This window comes from Myotis nattereri (assembly GCF_964212035.1).
Source record: "Myotis nattereri genome assembly, chromosome: 6".
Taxonomy (NCBI): Eukaryota; Metazoa; Chordata; class Mammalia; order Chiroptera; family Vespertilionidae; genus Myotis; species Myotis nattereri.
In genome coordinates, this window is record NC_138081.1 from 13,782,266 (window position 1) to 13,807,309 (window position 25,044).

The 25,044-nt window shown below is 51.9% G+C and overlaps 1 protein-coding gene across 1 annotated transcript; it reads right to left on the reverse strand.

Annotated features, from left to right (window-relative positions):
* Positions 1-504: 504 nt before the first annotated feature.
* TREM1 (triggering receptor expressed on myeloid cells 1) lies at positions 505-22,088 on the reverse strand (the record flags this gene model as incomplete). Its single annotated transcript, XM_081093615.1, has 4 exons — positions 21,937-22,088; positions 20,444-20,788; positions 891-1,019; positions 505-551 (listed from the first exon to the last, which is right to left on the reverse strand). Exons 1-4 carry the CDS (start codon positions 22,013-22,015, stop codon positions 505-507), a joined length of 600 nt encoding a protein of 199 aa, XP_080949741.1. The 5' UTR covers positions 22,016-22,088.
* Between the last annotated feature and the right edge of the window lie 2,956 nt (positions 22,089-25,044).

The following is a 25,044-nucleotide window of genomic DNA, read 5'->3' on the forward strand; positions in this document are numbered from 1 at the left end:
TGGGAACCTAAAACTGCTCTAAAAAATAGCCTACTTTTAAAAATGACCAGAAGATGAAACCTCGGTAATTATATTAACCAATGTCACCACAGTAAATTTAATTTAAAAATAAAATGTATTTAAAATGACCAGGAGAGTGATGGGTCTGCCAGAGGCTTCACCGGAGGGCCAGACACGCCCCAGCAGAGCGGGTCTGAACAGCAGCAAGAGAACAAGCACAGGCTCATTTGGGTGACCCTCTGAGCCCCAGGTGTTGTATTTACTTTTCATAAAAGACAGTTTGCCGTGTTCTGGGCCTCTGGTTAGTTCAGTGGGTCTCCTTCCTCCCAGCTCCCCACACTTTCTGCTCAGTACGTTTCTCTCAGGAAGAAAGGGGCTGGGCAGAGACCTCACAAAAGAAGTTTCAGAAGACTTTTACTTCCCTGAGAGATCAGTTTATTTGTTAGTTCGTTTGGGGGAACAGAGGGAGGATGTGATGTTTGCTAGGGGAGGAAGGCATGCCCCTCAGCTCCTGGAAGGGTGGCTTTGCTGCTCCCCTGGGTTTGGCTCGCCTGAGGAGTGAGAGAAATAGACAGCATTTGTTCGTGATCCATCCATGCCAGTCCCGGCTTCGTCCTCCCGCCCTCCTCTGAAGAAAAGACTGGATTGCAGAGCAGCCAAAACCATGCTGCCCCTCCCACCCCCAGGTCTCCCTGTCCTGGTGAGCCCAGCCCAGCGCCATTCACAGGGTTCTGGGGCCTGGGCCTGCCTCCTGGGCAAAGAAGTGGGGAAAGTCAGGGGGCGAACTCTGGGGAACCCCTGGTACTTGGACCCTCTGAGCTCTTGTCTGCAGCTACCATCTGGGTCCCTCATTCATTTCAACCCCAAGCCCGGCCTCGGCTCCCACTCACCTGATGCCCTGGCTTTCCGGAGAAGGACAAACAGGACTGAAATCAACAGACCCTTGTTCAGGACGAATCCGCAAGTCAGAACAATAACCATCACCTGCAGCTCGGAAAGGGCCAGGGCAGGCGGCCGGCCTGGAAGGTCAAGCACAGCATTGGAGTCCTAGATTTGACCATCCCGAGGCCGAGAGGGTGGGTGTCTGCCGGATGATCTCCTCCGAAGCTCAGCCAGCTCCCTGTCTCCCGGCCACCACAGCAGCCAAGCAGGGACTTTGAGGCTGGGCCTTACTTTCCCATAATCCTCTGAGCTGGCTCTCACCCTAAAGCAGAGGTTTTCAGCCTGTGGGTCGCGACCCCTTTGGAGGTCGAACGACCATTTCACAGGGGTCGCCTAAGACCATTCTGCATATCAGATATTTACATTATAATTCATAACAACAGCGTAATTACAGTTATGAAGTAGCAACAAAAATTATTTTATGGTTGGAGGTCACCACAACATGAGGAACTGTATTTAAAGGGCAAGAAGGTTGAGAACCACTACCCTAAAGGGATCAACCTGGTCTCCAGCCCCTAATATCTCCCTTCTGCATAGCTCCTGCCCACAGCTCCTGCATCAATCACTCTGCACTGAGCCCTCCCTCTCCCTCTCAAGGCGCCAGGGAAAGCCCTTCGTGCTCCCATTGCTACAGAACAAAGTGCACAGGCTGCAGGCGCCCAAGGCTCTCGCAGTCTGAATCCACCACCGGCCCTGCTTTAGCCTCACCATCTCCTCTCCACTCAGCCCCACTGTCTCCATGTGTCGCTGACACTCGGTGAGAGCATGTCCCCACCTGCTCCTGGTGGCGGCCACCCCCTTCGGCAGGTGTTACTCCTCTGCTACCTCCACAGCTTCTCCTCCTCCAGGTGGTGCTCTCTACACCCCTCCGGGCCCCATGGCCCAGCAGCTCTGTGCAGAGGGTTTCTGTCCATCCCCTTCCTTCAACTCCAAGGAAGTTTGCTCAAATCCATTGGCCCTGGGCCACGTTTTCTAGGTGATGCTCTGTCATCAGGGGTAGAAACACCTTTGTAATCATAGCTCCCCACCCCAGCTCCTTTCCTCTGTGGCTGGTTGATGGGACTTGTGCTGCCTTGAGGCAGTCACATTCAAGGCTTGTGCGAGGGCTTCAGAAGAGAAATAGACCCGAACTTCCCCCCGGGGGCCTGCTCGCCCCCCAACTACCCCCCTCCTGCCTACCTGCTCGCCACCCACCTGCCCCTCCCTGCCGACCTGCTCGCCCCCTACTGCCACCCCATCCCCAAAGGCTGGGCTGTGGTGTCACCTCTTCTGGGGAGTCCTGCAGGCAAGGCCTTACTCCTGGCCACACCAGCAACCTGGCCCAGTCCCTCCTCTGGGCCTCCATCCAACATGACTCCATTATGCCACCCACTCCCTGCATCATAGCCTTTTATTTATGTCTCAGGGTTCCATTCCCCTTCCAGGGCCTCGCCCCGTGCCCGACATGCAGTGGGCAATGAGCCCAGGCTTGGGCCGAGAATGACCGAGCAGCTGATGTATGTGCACCAGGTCCCCAGCTGACCGAACAGGGAATGGGGCAGGCGTGGCAGCCAGGCAGGGTCTTCAAAGGTACTGTTTAACCCTTGACCATCACGGGGAAATGTAGGGGGGCTGTGCACCTCCGAAGCTTTCTCAGGCATATGGTGGAGGAGCCCAGGGTTAGGAGGAGCCTCAAGCTTCCCACTCTCAGGCTGAAGATCACTCATGTATCAGGGGCGGGAGCAGGGTGGGACCCAGGCCCTCTGAGCCTTGGCCCCTGCAGCTCCCAGCCTCACCCCGCAGTCACATGTCTGCTCACTGTGTCTGTCCCCTGCCTGTCCGCATTCCCTGGGCCCTCACAGTCACCTGTGACCTGTCTCAAGCACAGCCCTTGGAGAGAAGGTGGGATTAAGGTCAGGAGGAAGGGTGCCCAGAATGGACCGATAAGCCAGGCCTGCGCAAGCCTGAGGCACCTTGATGATCGGTAGGACTCGAAGGAGAGTCCTATGAGCAACAACAAGTGTTCAGAGAAGTGTGTGCGCTGGGGAAGGGAGAAGCCACCAAAGCCGGCAGTCTGAGTTCTGGCGCTGGTTCTGCCTGTAACCAGAGGCGACCTCTGGAAGGGGCCCGGGGTTCAGCCACGGGAGCTGGGGGACCTGATTAGGTCCTTTCCAGCATCAGCTTCCTGTGGTTCAGCGACCCTGAGAAGCACACACAGAGGGAAGGACTCACCCCGAGAGACCGCCAGACTGATGGTTCTGAGAATGTTGATCCAGGAAGATTCATGGAGTCCACAGGAATACAAGCCCGAGTCCTTCTCTGCCAGCGCAGTCATGGTGACCGTGAAGTACCCCTCTCCGGGGTAATCCCTGATGATGTATCGTGGGTTTCCAGGCTCCTCGCCAAACCTGGGTTGGTTGACTAATATGGTACAAGTGCCTGCTGATGTTACTCTGCACCAGGTTTTTGTCTTTGAACTATTCTGGGGTCGATAATCGCACCTTACGAAGACTTCTTCTCCTTCCAGTTTCTGCAGCAGCAGTGGCTGCTGTTCCCAGGAGCCTGAGAATAAACCCTCAGGTCAGGCAGCCCCCTACTTGCCTCAGAGCTGAGAGGGGCCCCCACCTTTGGAAGTCCTCTCTGCTACACTCAGTGCCCCCCCCCATCCCACTCCGTCCCTAGCTCACCTGCCTCCTACCACCTCGCCCCTCCTTCGCATGCCCCTCAGGCCACCTCACTAGCATCCATCCCTCCTCCTCTTCTGCTTGACTCCGCCCTCACCTGAGGCCAGGAGCACCAGCAGCACAAGGGGCAGCAGGTGCGGGGCCTCCAAGGCCATGGCCCTCTGTCTGAGCTGGGTGGCAGCGGCTGCCCTGAGGAGAGGGTGCCAGAGCTGGCGGGGTCAGCAGCCGCCCAGCCTGTCTGGGAAGAAGAGCTGAGGAAAGCAAAGACTGCAGGTGGGGAGGGGTCAGGGCGGAGGGGAGGCCTTGCCTATGCAGGACCTGCCCCTGTCCTGCTGCCTCTGGGCCTGGCTGGGGGCTCTCTGGGCCAAGCCTGCCTGCTGCTCCCTCCCCTGGGTCGTGGGGAAATGGGTGAAAGCCCCAGAGGAAATGGTGGTGAAATAAGAAGCCATTCCTCCTCCCTCTTTCTCTGTCCTCACCTCACCTTTCTCCTGGCCACCCAGAGAAGCAGGGCTGAGGGTGAGTGATGGAGGCAGGGGACCCTCTGGAGGCCCCAGTGCTCAGAGGCCTCCTGCCCTGGCTGCTGGGAATTGGGGTGTCCTGTGGGGACTGGAGGGATAGGAGGAAGTGGGGAGTCATTTCCAGGGGAGGAGGTGCAGGGAAGGTCCCTGACATGGGTGGGAGAGCAAAGCAGACCTTGGTGGGCCAGGAGATGTATGCTGGAGGAGGGGAGAAAGGGGGTCTCTGCCCTCTGTGTCCCCAGCTCCCAGCTGCCACTATCATCACTCCTTAAGCCTTTGCTGGAAGGCCATACTAACCAAGCGCTTTTAGAAAATAATTTGTACTTTACATCCCGGTGACTAACAGGGCACCTCGCCAGCAATATTGCAGTCACTGGGTGTGGTGCCAGGGGGCACTGACATGCTGGGCAACCACTTTGTAAAGTATGTGACTGTCCCCCTCTATGCTGTACACCTGAAAGCAACACAAAATCACACGGAATGCAAACTGGAACTGAAAAATAAAAATTAAAATATAAAAGAAAAGAATGTGTTATTAGAGGAGCTACAGGAAAACATTGTCACGGCTGCTTATAGTCAATAGACAGACAACCAAGTCAGAGAGCCCTGCACGTGTGCAGTGCGGCCTGTGGGGCTGACAGGGGCAGACTCCTGTGGCGGAGACTGGCACGGGGGTGGGGGTGGGGAGGGACACAGTGCTGGGACCAGGCAAGGGCGGGAGCAGCCCTCAGCCACCAGGAAGCTCGGACCATCCTCTGAGGACAGGCTGCCCCTCAGGACCTTGGTTCCCTGCTTCCCATTCAGGGGGGTGGGCTGCCGTGGGAGGGGTCGCCTGGGGAGGGCCTTCCACCCTCCCTGCTCCCAGCAGTGGGGCGAGTCCATCAGCCCTGCAGGAGGACTGCCTGACCCAGGGTGTGCTGCATTTGCAAGAGCTGGGCGCCTCCGGCTTGCCAGCCTACCTCAGAATGGAAGGTGGCAGGCCCACCTGCTGGCTCCTCGGGTCAAACATCGAATGTGCCAGGGGAGCCGGGGACTCTGTGTCCATCCTTCCCGTGGCCACCACAGGTCACCCCCACAGGGCACCCCGTCTCAGCCCCTTGCTCAGGAAGCTCGGTTCTCACCGCCTGAGGCAGCCACGGCCTTAGGGATGCCTGACACCAGGCCCTGCCTACACCCCTGCCCTGGGTCTGCTGGGACCTGGTCCTCTGGAGTTCAGGGCAGGGTGGGAGCGGCAGATGGGAATGAGATGCTGGGACCTGGTCCCCTGGAGTTTGGGGACAAGGGTGGGAGCGGCAGACGGGAATGAGATGCTGGGACCTGGTCCCCTGGAGTTCGGGAGCAGGGTGGGAGCGGCAGATGGGAATAAGATGCTGGGACCTGGTCCCCTGGAGTTTGGGGACAAGGGTGGGAGAGGCAGATGGAAATGAGATGCTGGGACCTGGGGGAAGATGTATCAAAGCTCCAGAGAGGCCACCAGGTCCCTGGCAGCTGAGGACCCAGGGCCGGGTGTGAACCTCCGAGTCTAGGAGCTGTGTCCTTCCTTGCCATGGGGTCGTGTGGGAGCAGGCTCTACAGATGGGCAGCGAGCACGGGTCGGCCTGTTCCAGGAGCCCCTGATCCTGGTGCCAGAAGCCGGTCCATCCTTTCTGCTTGACACAGTCGCTGCAGGGAAGAAACATCTGCACAGCATATGTTTCAAGGGACCTGGCGTATATGGCATACTGTTCTTAATATGTTTGCTCCCCTTCTTAATGCTTTGTGTTCTAACCAGGGTCACCTCTCCGAGAAAGCTTGTTTCCCCAGGTGGGAATGTTTCCCTGGAGTTAGGGATTAACAGGACTAAGGAAGGGAATAAATCAATAAAACCCCTTAACTAAGTACCAGGCCGGTAGTTAATCACCTTAACTATGAACAATCATGCTTCCATTACATAATCTTTACGTAGGATAATCTCCTTCAGTTACTTCCTTGTAGCTTAGCAGAACAGTAGAGTAGTGACCTTGGAATGAAGATAACAAATGCCCTAACCTTTGGAATAGAATGGATAGGATTAAAACCAACTGGTATAAATACCAATGACACAGGAGAAAAAAGACAGAACTTGGCTGGAGAACCTGGAGAGAGAACCTGGCTATGCTGATCAACTGAACGCTGCCTCCATGTCATTCCTTCTTCGTTGATTCCGTCCACAGCTTTGGGAACCCCTGGACGTGCGGGGGCTGGACCCCAAAACCTGGGCAAGCAGTGTCGGTGGCCACCCTGCCTGACACTAGGGCACACCCTGGCCTCTGCCTTGGTCCTGCACCCACCACCTGGGGACCATGTCCCCCTCCGCCATCCCTTCCCCTTACAATCGAGGACAAAACAGAGAAGTGGGGTCCAGCAGTCTTTGAAAACATAGAATATGACTACACAATAGTATAACTTGAAAAGAACTTGAGGGCCAGCAACCACAACGCACCTGCTCAGTTGCATAAAGTTTGTGTTGTTTCGTTTTATTCTGAAAAGTCTTGAGGTAGGAATGAGAGTCCCCCTTTCACAGGAGCGGAAACCTGAGGCCCAGAAGGGTTAGTGACCTGCACAGGGTCACACGGGACAGGTGGCAGCCCTGGTCCCTGGTCCCGGTCCTGATTCGTAACAGTAGCAACATAAAAGTTATGAATTAGCAATGAAAATAATGTAATGGTTGGGTCACAACATGAGGAACTGTATTTAAAAGGCCAGAATATTGAGAACCACTGCTCTAAGGGCTCAAACCAGGAGCCCAGGTAGGATAGGGGAGATAGTCCTGAGTTCAGCCTCTGCACCCCAGTCAGGGGTCAGGCTGGTCCTTCTGCTGAGGGGGCTCTCAGCTGCCCTTCACACCTGTCCCAGGAGGGGCTGGTCGGCAGGTGGCAGCAGTGAGAGGGTGGGCTCTGCTGGCTCCCAGGACATGAGGGACCAGCAGCCTGGCCAGGGCACATGGGAGGTCAGTTGAAGGGTACATGGCCGCAGGGCCGGGGTGGACAGCTCTGGGTGCCCTGCTGCCGATGCCTCTGGGACCCCCAGCTCTTAGTCACTTTCTCCCTCCTCTAGGGCAACCGCTGGGACCCCGCTGCCTCTGGGACTTTCTTCCCCACGTTCATGGAGAAGCTGGAGGGGAGCAGGGGGCAGCAGAGGACACAGGTTCCTGGTGGGGAAAGGGCAGCTGGACGCCCCGCTCCCCTCAGCTGTTCGGCTGAGCATTTAGCCTTCTTAAGAATACACATGAAAACTTCTTATATGGAGTAAAGAAATGTTGAAATGAATTGCATGAGGAGACTCACCAGTGTGGGGTTTTCATCCCTCCCACAATAGAGGAAGAAACACAGAATTTTTATGTCTATCAATTACCTATGATTTGCGGAATCCTATATAATAAAATCTTAATATACAAATCAACTGAACAGTGGAACAACCGGCAGAATGACTGGTTGCGATGAAGTGCACTGCCCCCTGAGAGGGAGGTCACTGGCGGCAGCAATCAGGGAGCAGGGCTGGCCAGTGGGCAACCCAGGAAACCAGCCCAGGTGGGTGCAGGTGGGGGGCCCCCCTTTCACCCCACTCATCGGTCGCCCCACAGATTACCCTGATTGCAGACCAGGCCTAGAGACCCTACCCTCTATATTGGGAACTGTCTCTTAGATTTAAAAATTCAAACCTGGCAAAGCTACTCTAACACTAACACTAAAGAAACAGGATGATGCAGTGATGACATGCATGGACCCTGGCTTGCACATTTTGTGGTCAGCCCTGATTCTGACACTTATAACTGTGTGACAAAGCCAATTACTTAACTTCTCTTTGCTTCAGGTTTTCACCCATAAGATGGGGAAAATGGCACTACTGCCTCAGAAGCATCATGTTATGTACTGCTTTTTATAATCAGGGTAAAAAAGTGTAGCTGCCCATTAACAGCAAGATGCCTTTCACCTGTATGAAAAGTGTGGTCACTGGTGCGTGCAGCGTCCCAGATTGCAAGAGGGATGTCCGACTGCCAGTTTAGGCCCGACATCGCCCATGGGGCCCCAGATTTATAGAGGAGCAGGTCGGGCTGAGGGGCCGCTTGCCTCCTGTGCATGAATTTCATGCACTGGGCCTCTGATTATAAAATAGTTGTCATTGAATCAGAATCAAAGAACCAGGAAGAATGTTCTAGAGATGATACAGTTTTCTATGGGAGTACACGTTCTTATGGAAAAGTGTGGCTTTGAGAGTCATTCCCAAAATCTCAGAGGGAAATGTGTATAAAATAAAGCACATGAATCACTTCTATGTGTTTTCAAGGACCCGCACAAATGTAAATACATGTATGGAAAGTAGAGTGAAAGGACATATGCATTAACTATATTAAGAGGATACCTATGGGGCATCGGGTAGGAAGTGCAGCTAGGGGATGGAGGTGGAAAAAAATAAATTCCTTAAAACCAGAGGAACGGTGACTTGCGTCCATGGATGACTGTGTGCGTGGACTAGGATGCTGATAGCAGGGAGGCTGTGCATGTGTGGGGACAGGGACATATGGGAACTGTACTGTGTCTTTAATTTTGCTGGGAACCTAAAACTGCTCTAAAAATAGTCTATTTTTTTTAAATGACCCAGAAAATGAAACCTATATAATTTTATTAACCAATGTCACCACAATACATTTAATTTAAAAATAATATGTCTTTAAAATGACCATGAGAGTGATGGGTCTGCCATAGGCTTCACTGGAGGGCCAGACACGCCCCAGCAGAGCGCGTCTGAACAGCAGCAAGGGAACAAGCACAGGTTCATTTGGATGATTCTTTGAGTCCCAGTTGTTGTATTTACTTTTTATAAAAGACTAGAGACTCAATGCACGAAATTCGTACATAGGGGGTGGCGTGGAGGAGGTCGTTCAGCCTGGCCTGCACCCTCTCGCCATCTGGGACATCTCTCTCACAATTCGGGACCGCTGGCTCCTAACCGCTTGCCTGCCTGTCTGCCTGCCTAATCACCCCTAACCACTCTGCCTGCCTGTCTGATTGCACCTAACCACTTGCCTGCCTGACTGATCACCCCTAACTGCCTCTGCCTCTGCCCCATGCCACCATGGCTTCATCCAGAAGGATGTCTGGAATGACGTCCAGAAGGTTGTAAGGCTGTCCGGTCTAATTAGCATATTATGCTTTTATTTTTTTATAAAAGATAGATTGCCATTTTCTTGGCCTCTGATTAGTTCAGTGGGTCTCTTTCCTCCCAGCTCCCCACACTTTCTGCTCAGTACGTTTCTCTCAATGAGAAAGGGGCTGGGCAGAGACCTCACAAAAGGAGTTTCTGAAGCCTTTTACTCCCCTGAGAGATCAGTTTATTTGTTAGTTCGTTTGGGGTACAGAGAGCAGATGTGATGTTTGCTAGAGGAGGAAGGCATGCCCGTCAGGTCCTGGAAGGGTGACTTTGCTGCTCCCCTGGGTTTGGCTCCCCTGAGGAGTGAGAGAAATAGACAGCATTTGCAAGTGATCCATCCATGCCAGTCCCGGCTTCAGCCTCCCTCCCTCCTCTGAAGAAAAGACTGATTGCCAAACAGCCAAAACCATGCTGGTCGCTCCCACCCCCAGGTCTTCCTGTCCTGGTGAGCCCAGCCCAGCGCCATTCACAGGGTTTCCGGGGCTGGACCTGCCTCCTGGGCAAAGAATTGGGCAAACTCAGGGGGCAAGCTCTGGGGAACCTCTGAGCTCTTGTCTGCAGCTACCATCTGGGTCCCTCATTCATTTCCACCCCAAACCTGGCCTCGGCCCCCACTCACCTGAGGCCCTGGCTTTCCGGAGAAGGACCAACAGGACTGAGAACACCAGGCCCTTGTTCAGGACGAATCCGCAAGTCAGAACAATAGCCATCACCTGCGGCTCCGAAAGGGCCCGGGCAGGCGGCCGGCCTGGAAGGTCAAGCACAGCTTTGGAGTCCTAGGTTTGACCCTTTGAGTCTGAGAGGGTGGGTGTCTGCCGGATGATCTCCTCCGAAGCTCAGCCTGCTCCCTGCCTCCCGGCCACCACAGCAGCCAAGCAGGGACTTTGAGGCTGGGCCTTACTTTCCCATAATCCTCTGAGCTGGCTCTCACCCTTAAGCAGTGGTTCTCAACCTGTGGGTCACAACCCCTTTGTTGGTCGAACGACCCTTTCACAGGGGTCGCCTAAGACCATCCTGCATATCAGATATTTACATTATGATTCATAACAGTAGCAACATTACAGTTATGTAGTATCAACGAAAATAATTTTATGGAGAAACCAAGATGGCGGCATAGATAAACACCGAACTTGCTGCCTCCTACAACAACTTCACAAATACAACAAAAAGACAAAGCAGACATCATCCAGAACTACAGGAAGTATTGGAAATTGCTGGCTGAGTGGAAATTCTACAACTAGAAGGAAATAGAAAAGCACACTGAGAGTCAGGAGCTGCGGAAGTAAAGTGCAAAGGTACGGAGGCTCGAGCACATGCGGAAAGGGGCTGGTACCTGAGGACGCGCCTGTCTTTTTGAATCGGGAGGGAGTCACAAGCTCCCGACTGCTCTGAACTCCAGTTCCAGGCGAGTCTCTGAGGACCCAGGACTCATACGGGGAGAAACTGGACTGTCTGGCAGCGGGCAGAACTCGGAACTCAAGGGCAGCTTTCTCTCAGAGGTGCTTGCACCAATTAAATTACCGGGACACTGAGACACACGGCCCCTTAGAGCAGGGCTGAGGATCTTTCATAGCTGCTTGCTCCGCCCTGTTGATTCCTTGAGTCCCCACCCCACCCAGGCTGCGGCAGAGGCTTTTGCATATGAATGTCCTGGCCCTTTGCAACCTGAAAATTAACTAACAAATTACAGCTTGGCCAGACAGACCCAGAACTTCCAAGAGAAGGCTCAAGGCCCCACAGAAGCTTGCATTGCTTCACAGCTGGGCCTCTTCTGGGCACCTCCAAACTCCAAAAAAGAAAGGGGAATCTGCAGATCTCTCCATAGCTTCTGCTGGGTTGCCTCAGGAAGAGGCTAAATTAGCACCTCCTTAGAGATCCAAGAGCCAGTGTACCCAGTGGTCAGATTGGGACCATCCAGATGACAACTCCTCAGATCCATAAGGGACACACTCAGGGGGCAGACTCAGTGAGCACCAAAGCCTCACTGAAGCAAGTCTTGCCCCAGAAGGTTGTCTTCAGCACAGAAGTTCTCCCACTGCAGACACAGCTGATTCTCACTGCCAGTTGCCTGGAGGTCAATTCCTCCCAGTGATCCTACAACAATCAAGGCATAACTATAACAAGACTGTGCACAAAGCCCACAAGGGGGTGCACCAAGAGTGTCCACCTCAGGTAACTGGGGAGGCTGAGCCACTGGGCCCTACAGGACACCTAGCACACAAAGCCACTCTACCAATACAGGGGAGCATAAAAAATGGAGAGACAAAGAAACAGGTCACAAATGACAGAAATGGAGGAAAGCAAACGACTGGATATAGAGTTCAAAACCACGTTTATAAGGTTTTTCAAGAATTTTATGGAAACTGCCGATAAATTTAGTGAGACCCTGGAGGATATGAAACAAGACAAACTAGAAATTAAGCATACACTGGCTGAAATAAAGAATAATATGCAGAGGGATTTGACAAGATGGCAGCGATATAGGCAGACGCGTCTCAGGTCTTGTCCCGGAGTAGATGGAGTAAGCAGCTGAAACTAATAACACCCACCCCGAATTGGCAAAATTACTCAGCTGGTGAGACGGTTTGCAGCCGGGAAGGGCAGAGCTCCCTTGGAAAGCAGATCCAAGCAACAGCAGCCTCCTGATCACCACACCCTCTGAGGATCAGCAGCTGTACGTTAAGCCTCCCCCCACCAGCCAGAAGAGCCACCAAAGCTGTGAACAGCACCCACTAGCGGAGCTGCTGCCAACTGAGGAGCAGCTGCTACCGCAACCACCCGAGGAGCAACCACAGCCCAAGGAGCCACTGCCACTCAGGGAGCAGCCACTGAATGACTCAATGTCTAGATATGTCAGTGAGATCAAACATGAGTAGACACAGAAACCCCCAAAGGAAAGAAAAGGAGGACTCGCCAGAAAAGCAGCTACGTGAAACCGAGGCATGCAGCATGACAGAAAAAGAATTCAGAATAAGGGTCCTAGAGTGCATAAACCGGATGGAGGAAAAAATCAATAACATATACAAGAAGCAAGAAGAAACAGATGGAAAAAATCAACTACTTATGCAAGAAGCAAGAAGAAACAGATGAAAAAATCAACAACTTAAGTAAGACCCAAGAAGAAATGAAGAGTGTTATAGCTACAATAAAAAACACCATTGAAAGTATCAACAGTAGACTAGGAGAAGCGGAGGACCGAATTAGTGAATTAGAAGACAAGGAAGCAAAACACACCCAAACTGTACTGCAATTGGAGAAAAAAATTAAAATACAGGAGGAGAGCCTAAGGGAGCTTTGGGACAACATGAAACGAAACAACATACGAATAATAGGGGTGCCAGAACAACAGAAAGAGGAACAAGGACTAGAAAATCTATTCAAAAAAATAATATCAGAAAACTTCCCTGAGGTGGGGAAGACAAAAGTCAAACAAGCACAGAGAGTCCCAAACAAGGTGAACCCGAAAAGACCCATACCAAGACACATCATAATTACCATGGCAAATGTTCAGGACAAAGAGAGAATCTTACAGGCTGCAAGAGAGAGACGGAAAGTTACATACAAGGGATCTTCCATTAGGTTATCAAATGATTTCTCAACAGAAACACATCAGGCCAGAAAAGAATGGACGGAAATTTACAAAGTGATGCAAAGCAAAGGACTGAATCCAAGAATACTCTATCCAGCCAGGCTATCATTCAAAATTGAAGGGGAAATAAGAAGCTTCACAGACAAGAATAATATACAGAGATCCAACAGCAGACAAGAGGATCCCAAGAATCAAGTCAAAGACTTGAAATACGAAGAAACAAAAAATACCCAACCGAAGAAGCAAAAAGAAAAAAGAATCCAAAAATATGAAGAGAGTGTAAGGAGCCTCTGGGACAACTTCAAACGTACCAACATTAGAATTATAGGGGGGCCAGAAGAAGAGAGAGAGCAAGATATTGAAAACCTATTTCAAGAAATAATGACAGAAAACTTCCCCTACCTGGTGAAAGAAATAGACTTACAAGTCCAGGAAGCACAGAGAACCCCAAGCAAAAGGAATCCAAAGAGGACCACACCAAGACACATCATAATTAAAATGCCAAGAGCAAAAGACAAAGAGAGAATCTTAAAAGCAACAAGAGTAAAAAAGTCAGTTAACTACAAGGGAGTACCCATACGACTGACAGCTGATTTCTCAACAGAAACCATGCAGGCCAGAAGAGAGTGGCAAGAAATATTCAAAGTGATGAATGACAAGAACCTACAACCAAGATTACTTTACCCAACAAAGCTATCATTCAGAATTGAAGGTCAGATAAAGAGCATCACAGATAAGAAAAAGCTAAAGGAGTTCATCACCACCAAACCAGCATTATATGAAAGGCTGAAAGGTATTCTTTAAGAAGAGCAAGAAGAAAAAGGAACTCTTGCCATTTGCCACAGCATGGATGGAACTGGAGAGCATTATGCTAAGTGAAATAAGCCAGTCAGAGAAGGATAAATACCACATGATCTCACTCATTTGTGGAATATAATGAACAACATAAACTGATGAACAAGGACTGATCCAGAGACGGAGAGGCATTGATTGGACTGTCGGGCCTTGGAGGGAAGTTAGGGGAGGGTGGAGGTAAGGGGGAAAGATCAACCAAAGGACTTATATGCAAGCATATAGGCCTAACCAATGGACACGGAAAACGGGGGGGGGGGGGGGCGAGGTGAGGACATGATCGGGGGGCTGAGGGGGTAGGGGTTAATGTGGGGATAAGGACACATATGTAATATCTTAACCAATAAAAAATATATTTAAAAAAAAGAAAATAATTTTATGTTTGGGGTCACTACAACATGAGGAACCATATTTAAAGGGCCAGAAGGGGGTGAAAGCCAAGATGATGGCATAGGTAAACTCCAGAAATTGCTGCCTCGCACAACCTCTTCAAAAATACAACTAAAAGACAAAACAGACATCATCCAGGACCACAGGAAGGCTGGCTGAGTGGAAATTCTACAACTAGAAGGAAAGAGAAAAGCACACTGAGACCCAGAGGAGGTGCGGAAGTAAAGTGCAGAGGTATGGGGGCGCACGCGGAAAGGGCTGGCAACTGAGGACATGGTTGTTTTTTTCAATCGGGAGGTGTCGCTAGCTCCGGACTGCTCTGAACTCCAGTTCCGGGCGAGTCTCTAGGGACCCAGACTCATACGGGGAGAAACTGGACTGTCTGGAAGTGGTTGGAACTCAGAGGTACATGCAGCGATTACCGAGACACTGAGACGAGATGCCTCTTAGGGTAGGACTGAAGAGCAGCCATAGCTGTTTGCTCTGCCCTGTTGTTCCCCTGAGGCCCTGCCCCACCCAAGCTGTGCCCAGAGGCTTTTGCATATGAATGCCCTGGCCCTTTGCAATCTGAAAATTACCTAACAAACTGCAGCTGGGTCAGAGAGACCCAGAACATCCAAAAGAAGGCCCAAGGCCCCATAGCAGCTTGCATTGTTTCATAGCTTGGCCTCATCTGGGCAACTCCAAACCTCAAACAAAGAAGAGGAATCTGCAGATCTCTCCATAGCTTCTGCTGGGTAGCCTCAGGAAGAGGCTAAATTAGCACCTCCTTAGAGATCCAAGAGCCAGTGTACCCAGTGGTCAGAGTGGACCATTCAGATTACAACACCTCAGATCCATAAGGGACACACTCAGGGGGCAGACTCAGTGAGCACCAAAGCCCCACTGAAGCAAGTCTTGCCCCAGAAGGGTGTCTTCAGCACAGAAGTTCTCCCACTGCAGACACAGCTGATTCTCACGGCCAATTGGCCTGGAGGTCAATTCCTCCCAGTGATACCTACAACAATCAAGGCATAACTACAACAAGACTGTGCGCAAAACCCACAAGGGGGTGCACCAAGAGTGTCCACCCCAGTTAATTGGGGAGGCTGAGCTACTGGACCCTATAGGACACCTAGCACAGAAAGACACTCTATCAACACAGGGAAGCATAAAAAATGCGAAGACAAAGAAACAAGTCACAAATGACAGAAATGAAGGAAAGCAAACTACTGGATATAGAGTTCAAAACCACATTTTTAAGGTATTTCAAGAATTTTCTAGGAACGGCCTATAAATTTAGTGAAACCCTCAAGAAATCTAGTGAGACCCTTGAGGTTATGAAAAAGGACCAACTAGAAATTAAGCATACACTGACTGAAATAAACAATATTATACAGACATCCAACAGCAGACTAGAGGATCGCAAGAATCAAGTCAAAGATTTGATATACGAAGAAGCAAAAAACACCCAACAGGAAAAACAAAAAGAAAAAAGTATCCAAAAATATGAAGATAGAGTAAGGAGCCTCTGGGACAACTTCAAACGTACCAACATCCAAATTATGGGGGTGCCAGAAGAAGAGAGAGAGCAAGATATTGGAAACCTATTTGAAGAAATAATGACAGAAAACTTCCCCTACCTGGTGAAAGAAATAGACTTACAAGTCCAGGAAGCACAGAGAACCCCAAGCAAAAGGAATCCAAAGAGGACCACACCAAGACACATCATAATTAAAATGCCAAGAGCAAAAGACAAAGGGAGAATCTTAAAAGCAGCAAGAGAAAAACAGTCAGTTACCTACAAAGGAGTACCCATACGACTGTCAGCTGATTTCTCAACAGAAACTATGCAGGCCAAAAGGGAGTGGCAAGAAATATTCAAAGTGATGAATGACAAGAACCTACAACCAAGATTACTTTACCCAACAAAGCAATCATTCAGAATTGAAGGTCAGATAAAGAGCATCACAGATAAGAAAAAGCTAAAGGAGTTCATCACCACCAAACCAGTATTATATGAAATGCTGAAAGGTTTCCTTTAAGAAGAGGAGAAGAAGAAAAAGGTAAAGATACAAATTGTGAACAACAAATACACATCTATCAACAAGTGAATCTAAAAATCAAGTGAATTGGGCGCCCGGCTAGCTCAGTCGGTAGAGCATGAGACTCTTAAAAATCAAGTGAATAAATAATCTGATGAACAGAATAAACTGGTGAATATAATAGAATCAGGGGCATAGAAAGGGAGTGGACTGACTATTCTCGGGGGGTGGGGGAAAGGGATGTGGGGGGTGCGGGAAGGGAATGGACAAAAATCGTGCACCTATGGATGAGGACAGTGGGTGGGGTGAGGGAGGAGGGGGGGTGGGAACTGGGTGAAGGGGAGCTATGGGGGAAAAAAGAAGAACAACTGTAATAATCTGAACAATAAAGAATTAATATAAATAAATAAATAAATAAATAAATAGCCAGAAGGTTGAGAACCACTACCCTAAAGGGATCTACCTGGTCTCCAGCCCCTAATATCTCCCTTCTGCATAGCTCCTGCCCACAGCTCCTGCATCAATCACTCTGCACTGAGCCCTCCCTCTCCCTCTCAAGGCGCCAGGGAAAGCCCTTCGTGCTCCCATTGCTACAGAACAAAGTGCACAGGCTGCAGGCGCCCAAGGCTCTCGCAGTCTGAATCCACCACCGGCCCTGCTTTAGCCTCACCATCTCCTCTCCACTCAGCCCCACTGTCTCCATGTGTCGCTGACACTCGGTGAGAGCATGTCCCCACCTGCTCCTGGTGGCGGCCACCCCCTTCTGCAGGTGTTACTCCTCTGCTACCTCCACAGCTTCTCCTCCTCCAGGTGGTGCTCTCTACACCCCTCGGGCCCCATGGCCCAGCAGCTCTGTGCAGAGGGTTTCTGTCCATCCCCTTCCTTCAACTCCAAGGAAGTTTGCTCAAATCCATTGGGCCCTGGGCCACGTTTTCTAGGTGATGCTCTGTCATCAGCCGTAGAAACACCTTTGTAATCATAGCTCCCCACCCCAGCTCCTTTCCTCTGTGGCTGGTTGATGGGACTTGTGCTGCCTTGAGGCAGTCACATTCAAGGCTTGTGTGAGGGCTTCAGAAGAGAAATAGAAGTGAAGGTCCTTCTGCCTGCAGGGGCTCAGGACTCCCTCACCTACCTGGAGCAGGAGACAGGCCTCCATGTGGTCTAGCCTAGTTCACTGGATCCCACCTGTTAGGCCTGAGCTGAGGGCCCAGCTAATGACCCCAAAGTATCATTCTACTTTGCTGTGGCCTCTGGGCAGCGACCCTCATTCAGACTCAACTGATGTTGAATCCTGATTACCCTTCAGGGTTGGTTCTCTTTGACTGACACCTGGGGGCCCAGAAAATGCTTGATGAAGATGGGACTGCATTCCCTGAGGCTGCCAGTCTGCTGGACAACCTGTCTGACTTACCCTGAACCGGAGAGGGACCTCCAAGATATTTGGAACCATTTTTCTTCCACAGGCTGAGCAACTATGTCCCAAGTTCATTGCTATGGGACTGTACTATATTTGGGGGATAAATATTCACAGAGTCCTAGAAGGTCAAAGGTGAAAGCAAGCATTCAATACCATCCAACCTAAGCCCTAAGGAGCAGGGTGGACAGGGAGTGTCCAAGGCCACTCAGTAGACATCAGCAGAGCCGCACTAGGTCCCATGTCTCCTTGCCGTGTATTTCTGTGACATTTGCTGGTCTCAGCCTTCAGAGTCTTGCCCAGGGAGCCTGGCCTAATCTTTTAGCTCTTGGCTCCCAGGCCCACCCAGCCCTTCACAGTCAAGTGGCCTGCTCACCAGGCCACAAGTCCTGCTCTCACTTCTGACCCTTCTCCTGCCTCCCACGCCCCCTTCTCTCCCTAAGTTCCCACTTCAGGCCTCTCTTCCTAAGGCAGGGTTGGGTGGACAACATCCATCACCTCCGAACAGCATGACATTATGTAAGTTTCTCTCTGTGGGCATCTGCTGCCATGCCCTCCCCTGCCTGGAAAAGTGGAGGAAAACGCCGACAATTCCCAACAGTTCACTGAGGGTAAGTCCATTTATCGGGGCAGGCCTAACACCACTCCAGAATGAAGTCTCCATTCATTTGTTTTAACCTGACTGAAAACGGCGCCTGGCTGCCACCCCTCCCAGGCCACCTCATGTTACCACAGGTGTCCTTACAGAGGATTGCGCTCTTGTTTCCCCTGGGAGACCTGTAAGTCCTTCAGGCAGAAACAAGCTGTGCTAGACTCTGTTTCCTTAGCTACAGCAGCCAAAGTTTTCTCCAGTTGCTGCAGAGAGAAAGAGGAAGCTGCTGTGAAACTCCACTGCCCGCTATTTGTGGTTTGATGAAAATAATTACGTTCACATTTATCCTGTATTAAACTTGATATCATTCTCATTCAATAAGACGGGTTCAGTCATTCCCAATAATTTCCCTTATTGTCTTTATTAAGGTTTGCGTTAAAGAACCAGGCAGCTTGTAACTGATGGAATCAGACCTGGTGGGTCCAATCTGCCTACTGGAGTGGGCAAACTTTGCCAAATGTGTAAATAAAGCCTATTTCTCTGAACTTAAACATAGAGAACCCCGGAGAATTGGAGCCTTTGAACATCACCATGGAGGAAGCCTGGAGGAGGACAAGGGACATTCTCAAGGTCACTGAGTAGGTTCTGGGTTGAGGAGGAGTGGAAACCAGGCCCGTGCACCTTTCATTATCCTGTGACGGCACCACTTACCTTTGCAACCAGCAACCGTTTCAGCACTTCCACGTGTACGGGTACTGAGACCAAATTACTAAATTGCTCCTGTGTAGAGAGGGCAGTGGAACTGCTTCACCGACTGCATAGATCACTTGTAACCAGTCTCTTCATTCCTGGGCATCCCTGGGCGTTCCTAAAGGCCTGGGGCATGTTTTCCTATTATGTGGGCTCAGTAGCTTCCTTCCACTCCTGCCTATAGCACCTTCCTTTTGCTTGGTCAACTCTTTATTTCCAGACATTACTGTGAAGTTTGACTCTAGCTCCACCCTGGCCTAATCTACACTAATAAAAGAGAAAAATGGTAATTGGCATACGATGCTACCCTTTTCATTGGCTAATCAGGGCTATATGCAAATTAACTGGGCTGAGTAACACTCCCCCCCCCGCCCCCCACACACACCCAGTGCACGAATTTCGTGCACCGGGCCCCTAGTCTATATATATAAAAGGCTAAGACACCAGCAGACTGGCCAGTAGGTATGACGCGCACCAACCACCAGGGGGCCGACATTCAATGCAGGAGCTGCCATGTAACAGCAATTTGCATAGTGCCCTCTCACACTCTGGGACCCCTCCGGGATGTCCGACTGCTGGTTTCAGCCTGTTCCCTGCAGGCCAGGCTGAGGGACCTTGCTCACTCTGCAGACACCCTTCCAGCTCCTTCGAGTCCCAGCTTCGCCCCATTGTGGTCGGCCAGGTGAGGGATGGCGGGAGGTTGGTTCCAGGGCATGTTGTGCCCATCTCCCCCAGTCCTTCTCCACCAGACACCTTCTAATTAATTTCCTTTCAATGTGCATGAATCCGTGCACTGGGCCTCTAGTATTTACATATTGGGATTTGCAGGAAGTAGAGAGCAGGGTCCTGTGTGGTGGAAGCCTCTCCAACACTCTGGTTCAAAGGGAGAAGGTTTATTGGGGAGCTCGGGGCAGAAGTATTGGGTTAGGTGGGTAGACCGGCTTTCTGAGAAGAGAGGGGGAGAACTAGCAGGCCTCCACCCATGAGAAGCAATTCAAGGACCTGAGACGCCCTTCGTCTTGCTGTCTAACACCTATTCCTTGTTTGCTACTAGGTAAATCCCTTGAGAAAGGGAACAGTTTCACTGGCCACACTGGGCCCCTTCCAGCATCCACCAAGGACCATCGGATCCAATGGGTCTCTGTCGGATCCCAGCCGCTCCATGTAACGGCTGAAAGACACAGTGAGTCCCGTGTCCTCCCTGAGCCTTCTTCCCGTGTACAGTGGAGACAGCCATAACCTTGGCCATGCAGCCGGTGTTCATTACCCGGTCCTCCTAGCGGCACTCTGCACAGAGTGAGAGAAATTTTGACACCTAGTCTAACTTTCTTGCCTTAACTGGTGAGAAAACTGGGGTCCAGAGAGGAGCTATGGCTCTCAAAGTCACAAAGCGCGAGACAAGAAGACCCACGTGCTCTGATTTCGGATGGAGGGCTTTCCATGACTCTGCGCTCTCTCTCCAAAGCCCCCCAGAGGCAGACATGCCAGCCTGTGGCTCAGGAGCGCAGCCTCCACAACCTTCCCTGTCTGGGCTGCTCACCTTCACATGGTACCAGCCGAATCCGAGGAGGCAGGACAATGGGGGTCTGGGGTGAGAGGTCAATCACACACTGATAGAGCCCCACGTCCTGCCTCTGGAGCTCCCGCACGGTGACTCTGAACATGACCTCGGTGGGGTCGTCCTCCAGCAGGTATCTCCCGGCCTGGGCCATGTTCAGGTCCGCGTTCCTGGTATCTGTGCGTACCAGTGTCTCTGGGGGCCCCTGGCTCCTCACCCGCTGCCAGGCCTTCAGGCTGGAGGCATACTGCCTGGTGTAGAAACAGGAAATGGTCAGGTTGCTGCCTTCCAGCAGGCACATTTGCTCCTCATCTTCGCCTCGGAGTCCTAGAATGAGAGGGCGAAGAGCTTCACTGAGCAGCCTTCCTCCCACCGTCCCCACAGCCACAGAGCACACAGCAGAGCCCAGGGCCCAGGCGGGAGTCCTGGTAGCTCCCTCAAGCCCTTGGGAGTCATTGGGGATTTCCGTGCACTCTGTGAGATGGCTCAGCGTCTTTAGCAATATACACACATATGGAGCCAAGAGGGCAAAATACTGATCCTGGTTCAGTGTTTGAATCTAGTAGATGAATTTATGGTGACTATTTTTTCTATACTGTACTTTATAAATTGAAATATTTCCATAGTAAAAAGCTTTTTATTTTTCAAGTAGAAAGAGAACTGAACCAGTTTTGCCACCCATGTTCTTTTCTACTTGTGGTTCCCAGGCATGCACCTTGCTTTCAGGGACACAGTGCCTTGCATTACCCCCTGGGGTCCCCAAGCCAGATGGGGTCCCCACTCCTCTCTACCCATATCCATCCCATTAGGTCCCAGAGAGGAGTCTACTGAGCAGTTCCAGCTGCCACTACCCTTAGTCTCCCTGCAACCCTCAGCCCACTGGCCACCCCACACCTGCTCCGTCTCCAGCATCATGGTCCTGGGCTTCGTTAAGCACTTAATAAGCCCTAAACACTGAGCCAAGTGTTTCACATCCATCGGCTGTGTGGCTCCTCGGACAACCCTCCGAAGTAGGCGCTGTTTACAAATGAGGAACTGAGGCTCAGAGGAGGCAGAGGACTTCTTACGGTCACATCTGTACAAAGTGGCAGAAAAGGATTGGAACCAGCTCTGTCTGCTTCCGGAACCTCTTTGCTCGTCTGCCTCGGCCCCTGGATGTTCCTCTAAGGAGGGACTGTGCCTTGCACTGCTTTTCATCTCCCAGGGTGTCCGCACGGCGAGGAGCGGCTGTTTGGTGACTTCATATCATTTTCTCAACTTGGAGATGCACTGGAGGAACCTCCAGCATCCACTGGTCACCCAGCCCCCTGGGTCGGGGCCGGGCAGCACAGTCTGCCTTCATTTCCTTCTCTCCCCATTCCTGTCTCCAACACATACCTGGATCCCAGACCAGTCCCCCTAAAGGAGGGAGAGAAAACCCCTCTTAGGAGGTACCTCCCTTGGCCATCTACGTCCCTCTCCCTTCCTCTCCTCACCTGAGACCCAGAGCAGCAGCAGCAGCAGCAGCAGCAGCCGTGGCCGCCCCCAGAGCCCCATCCTGTCCATTCTATCCATCAGGCGCTGGCCATCCCAGTGCTCTAGCGCTTGCTGGAGGATGTTGCCCCATGTGGGTGTCTTCCACCTTCTCTGAGAGGATTACCTGTTCCTTTGCAATTGAGAAACCCTGAGGGAAATGCAATGAGAGGGACCCGCTCAGGAACTGCAGAAGGAGAAGAGCGATCACTGGGCTTGTGACATCTTCCTTCCCGCTCCCATTATGCCATAGCCTGTGGGGCAGCACCCCCCATTCTCCACCACAGCAAGCCCTGACCCACCCACCGGACGTCCCACCTCTGCTCCACTCACTTCCTCAGAGCACTGAGACATCCTCCCCGAGCAGCCCCGAACCTCGCTGGTGCATTCACATTCGGTTTGCCCTTCAGGGTCTGGTTCAGACCTTCCTGATGACATGCCTTGTTTAATCTCACTCCCCACCACGCTTCTCAAGTATGAGCATGTGGCTGAATTGTGTGGGAAGGCTGGCAAACACACGCAGGCGCGGGCTCCACCCCCGGAGACTCCAGTTTAGGAAGTCTAGAGAGGGCCCAGGACCTGCATTTTAACAAGCAGCACAGGTGATTGTGAGGCAAGTGGTCCCAATGGTGATGCCTGGAAAAGCTCTGCATGAGGTCAGAGGGGCCCCAAGACGTCCCAGGGTCCTCAGCCTGCGTCTGAGGTGAGCGCTTCCGGGAGCCCCAGTCTAGACACGGGGCATGGAGACCACAGTTGTAACGGTGCTCGTGCTGGGAGTGACTAATGGCCATGGACTGAAGGCCCGCGTGCGCCAGGTGCTTTACCAGGTGATCTCACGTCATCCTACCAGCTTCGGGAGACTGTGTAGGGAATATTTGTCATCTTTTGAGTATCCAGCCCCCAGTGCCTTTTCTTTTTGGGGGGTATTCCCCAATGTGTGGGTCTCACAAGGACGCAAACTTCCCCTCCCCCCCCCCCCCCCCCGCCTTCCACTCCTTAGCGCCTATGGCACAGGCTTGGGACTTGACCTAAGCTTGGCCAAACGCATGATCCTGTGATGAAAGATGTGGGGCCAGTTGGAGATGAGTGCACATACAAAGCCCATGAACAGCATGGTGGCAGGTTCGAGTGGCTTCAAGTGTGCAGGGGAGGGGCTGTAGCATCAATGGCAAGCTCACCACTAGACGACCTCATGCTCTAACCTCAGCTGTGGCCTCTTGCTCACTCCCTCTTGGCTTCTGCTGTTTTCTAAGCCTGGTCCTCCAGCCTTCTCACTGAGTCTGTGAGCCACTGGCCTCTGTCTCAATTCCTTTGCGGCTCAAGACAGCCGGGCTTGCATCGAGCTGTTGGCAGCAAGAAGCATGACTGGCGTTGGTTATTTGGTCCACGAGACAATGAGGAGTGACTCAGGGTGAGGCCCAGAGAGATGCACAAAGTCTTTCAAGGTCAGACATACTTCAAGGACGTTGTGGAGCTGGGGTTCACCCTGGGCGTTGCTTACTTCCAAGGCTGTGTAATGAACCACATAGCACTGTAGTGCCAGCCAACGTCCAGCAGGAGACAGGTGGCTCACTGACACCGAGTCAATGAGCCGTGTTTGACAAAAGTGTGGTGGGACTTGGGGAAATCAGTAAGGGATACTGCAGTACCCTGAGGCTGCTGACAGTGGTGAGTCATCACCACCTCTAGGCCTGAAGGGGCAGGGGGATGGAGCAGTTGCCTGAACTTGGAGATAGCTGCTGTCTGGTCAGCGGCATGAAGGGGCCTCCATTCCACAGAGGAGGCCAGAGGATAAAATCCCTGTCCTCATTATCTTCCCATCCTCTGCCCTGCTTTCATGCTGCCCATGAGTGAAACCCAACTGGAAGCTAGTTGGCCAGGGAGGGAAGGATGGAGAGTGGGCCTACAGGCACAAACGGAAGAGTGTCCAGCACAACCATTTGTCTTCCAATTCAGTGTTCATGATCTCTCAGGCAAGTTTAATATATTGGGCTTAAACACTACATAACCTATCATTACGTTAAGCACACAAGCACACGAACTCCTGCAGCTGGTTACCTCTACTATGAACGTGCCGTGGTGTTTGGTAAGAAGCTTGATGACTTCTTGGAACTCTATCTCACAAACAAGCTTGAGAACCACCAAAAGAGAGCCGCATGTGCTGGGATGCAGTAGGTATGGAGGGGCCCTGGAATCTGCTTTATAAACAAACTAGAGGTCTGGTGCATGAAATTCGTGCATGGGGAGGGGGCGGTTCCCTCAGCCCAGCCTGCACCCTCTCCAATCTGGGACCCTTCAGGGGATGTCCGACTGCCGGTTTAGGCCCGATCCCCGGTTTAGGCCCGATCTCACAATCCTGGACCACTGGCTCCTAATAGCTCACCTGCTTCCCTGCCTGGTCATCCCTAACTCCCCCCCCTGCCCCCCAGCCTGATTGCCCCCCACCCTGCCGGCCTGATTGCCCCTCATTGCCTCTGCGTGCAAGCCTGATCACCCCTAAGTGCCCCTCCACCCGCCGGCCTGGTTGCCCCTAATTGCCCCATGCTGCTGGCCAGGTCACCCCCAACTGCCCCCTCCCTGCCAGCCTGGTCACTCCTAACTGCCCCCCTCAGTTGGCCTGGTCACCCCCAACTGCGCTCCCCTATTGGCCTGGCCGCCCCCAAAAGCCCCCATGCTGGCCTGGTCACCCCACACAGCCTGCTTGTTCAGTCATTTGTTCATCCCTCACTAACCCTCCTGCTGGCCTGGTTGCCCCATGCATCCTGCTTGTTCAGTCGTTTGGTTGTTTCTCACTAACTCCCCTGCTGGCCTGGTCATAGGCAGCCATCTTATGAGGGTGTGATGGTCAATTTTCATATTACCTCTTCATTCTATAGGATGTTCCAGGAGACACTGATGCAGGAGGACTAGAGTTTGAGAAATGCTGCACTAACGTGTTCTGCTTCTCCTGGTTAACACTTAGCAATGGCACCTCCCTTGTCCCTTCGTGAACAGGAACAGCATTGGACCTGCTGGCCTGCAGGTACCAGACAAGCAACCTCAGAAAGCAAACACTGCATGTCCTGTGGCTA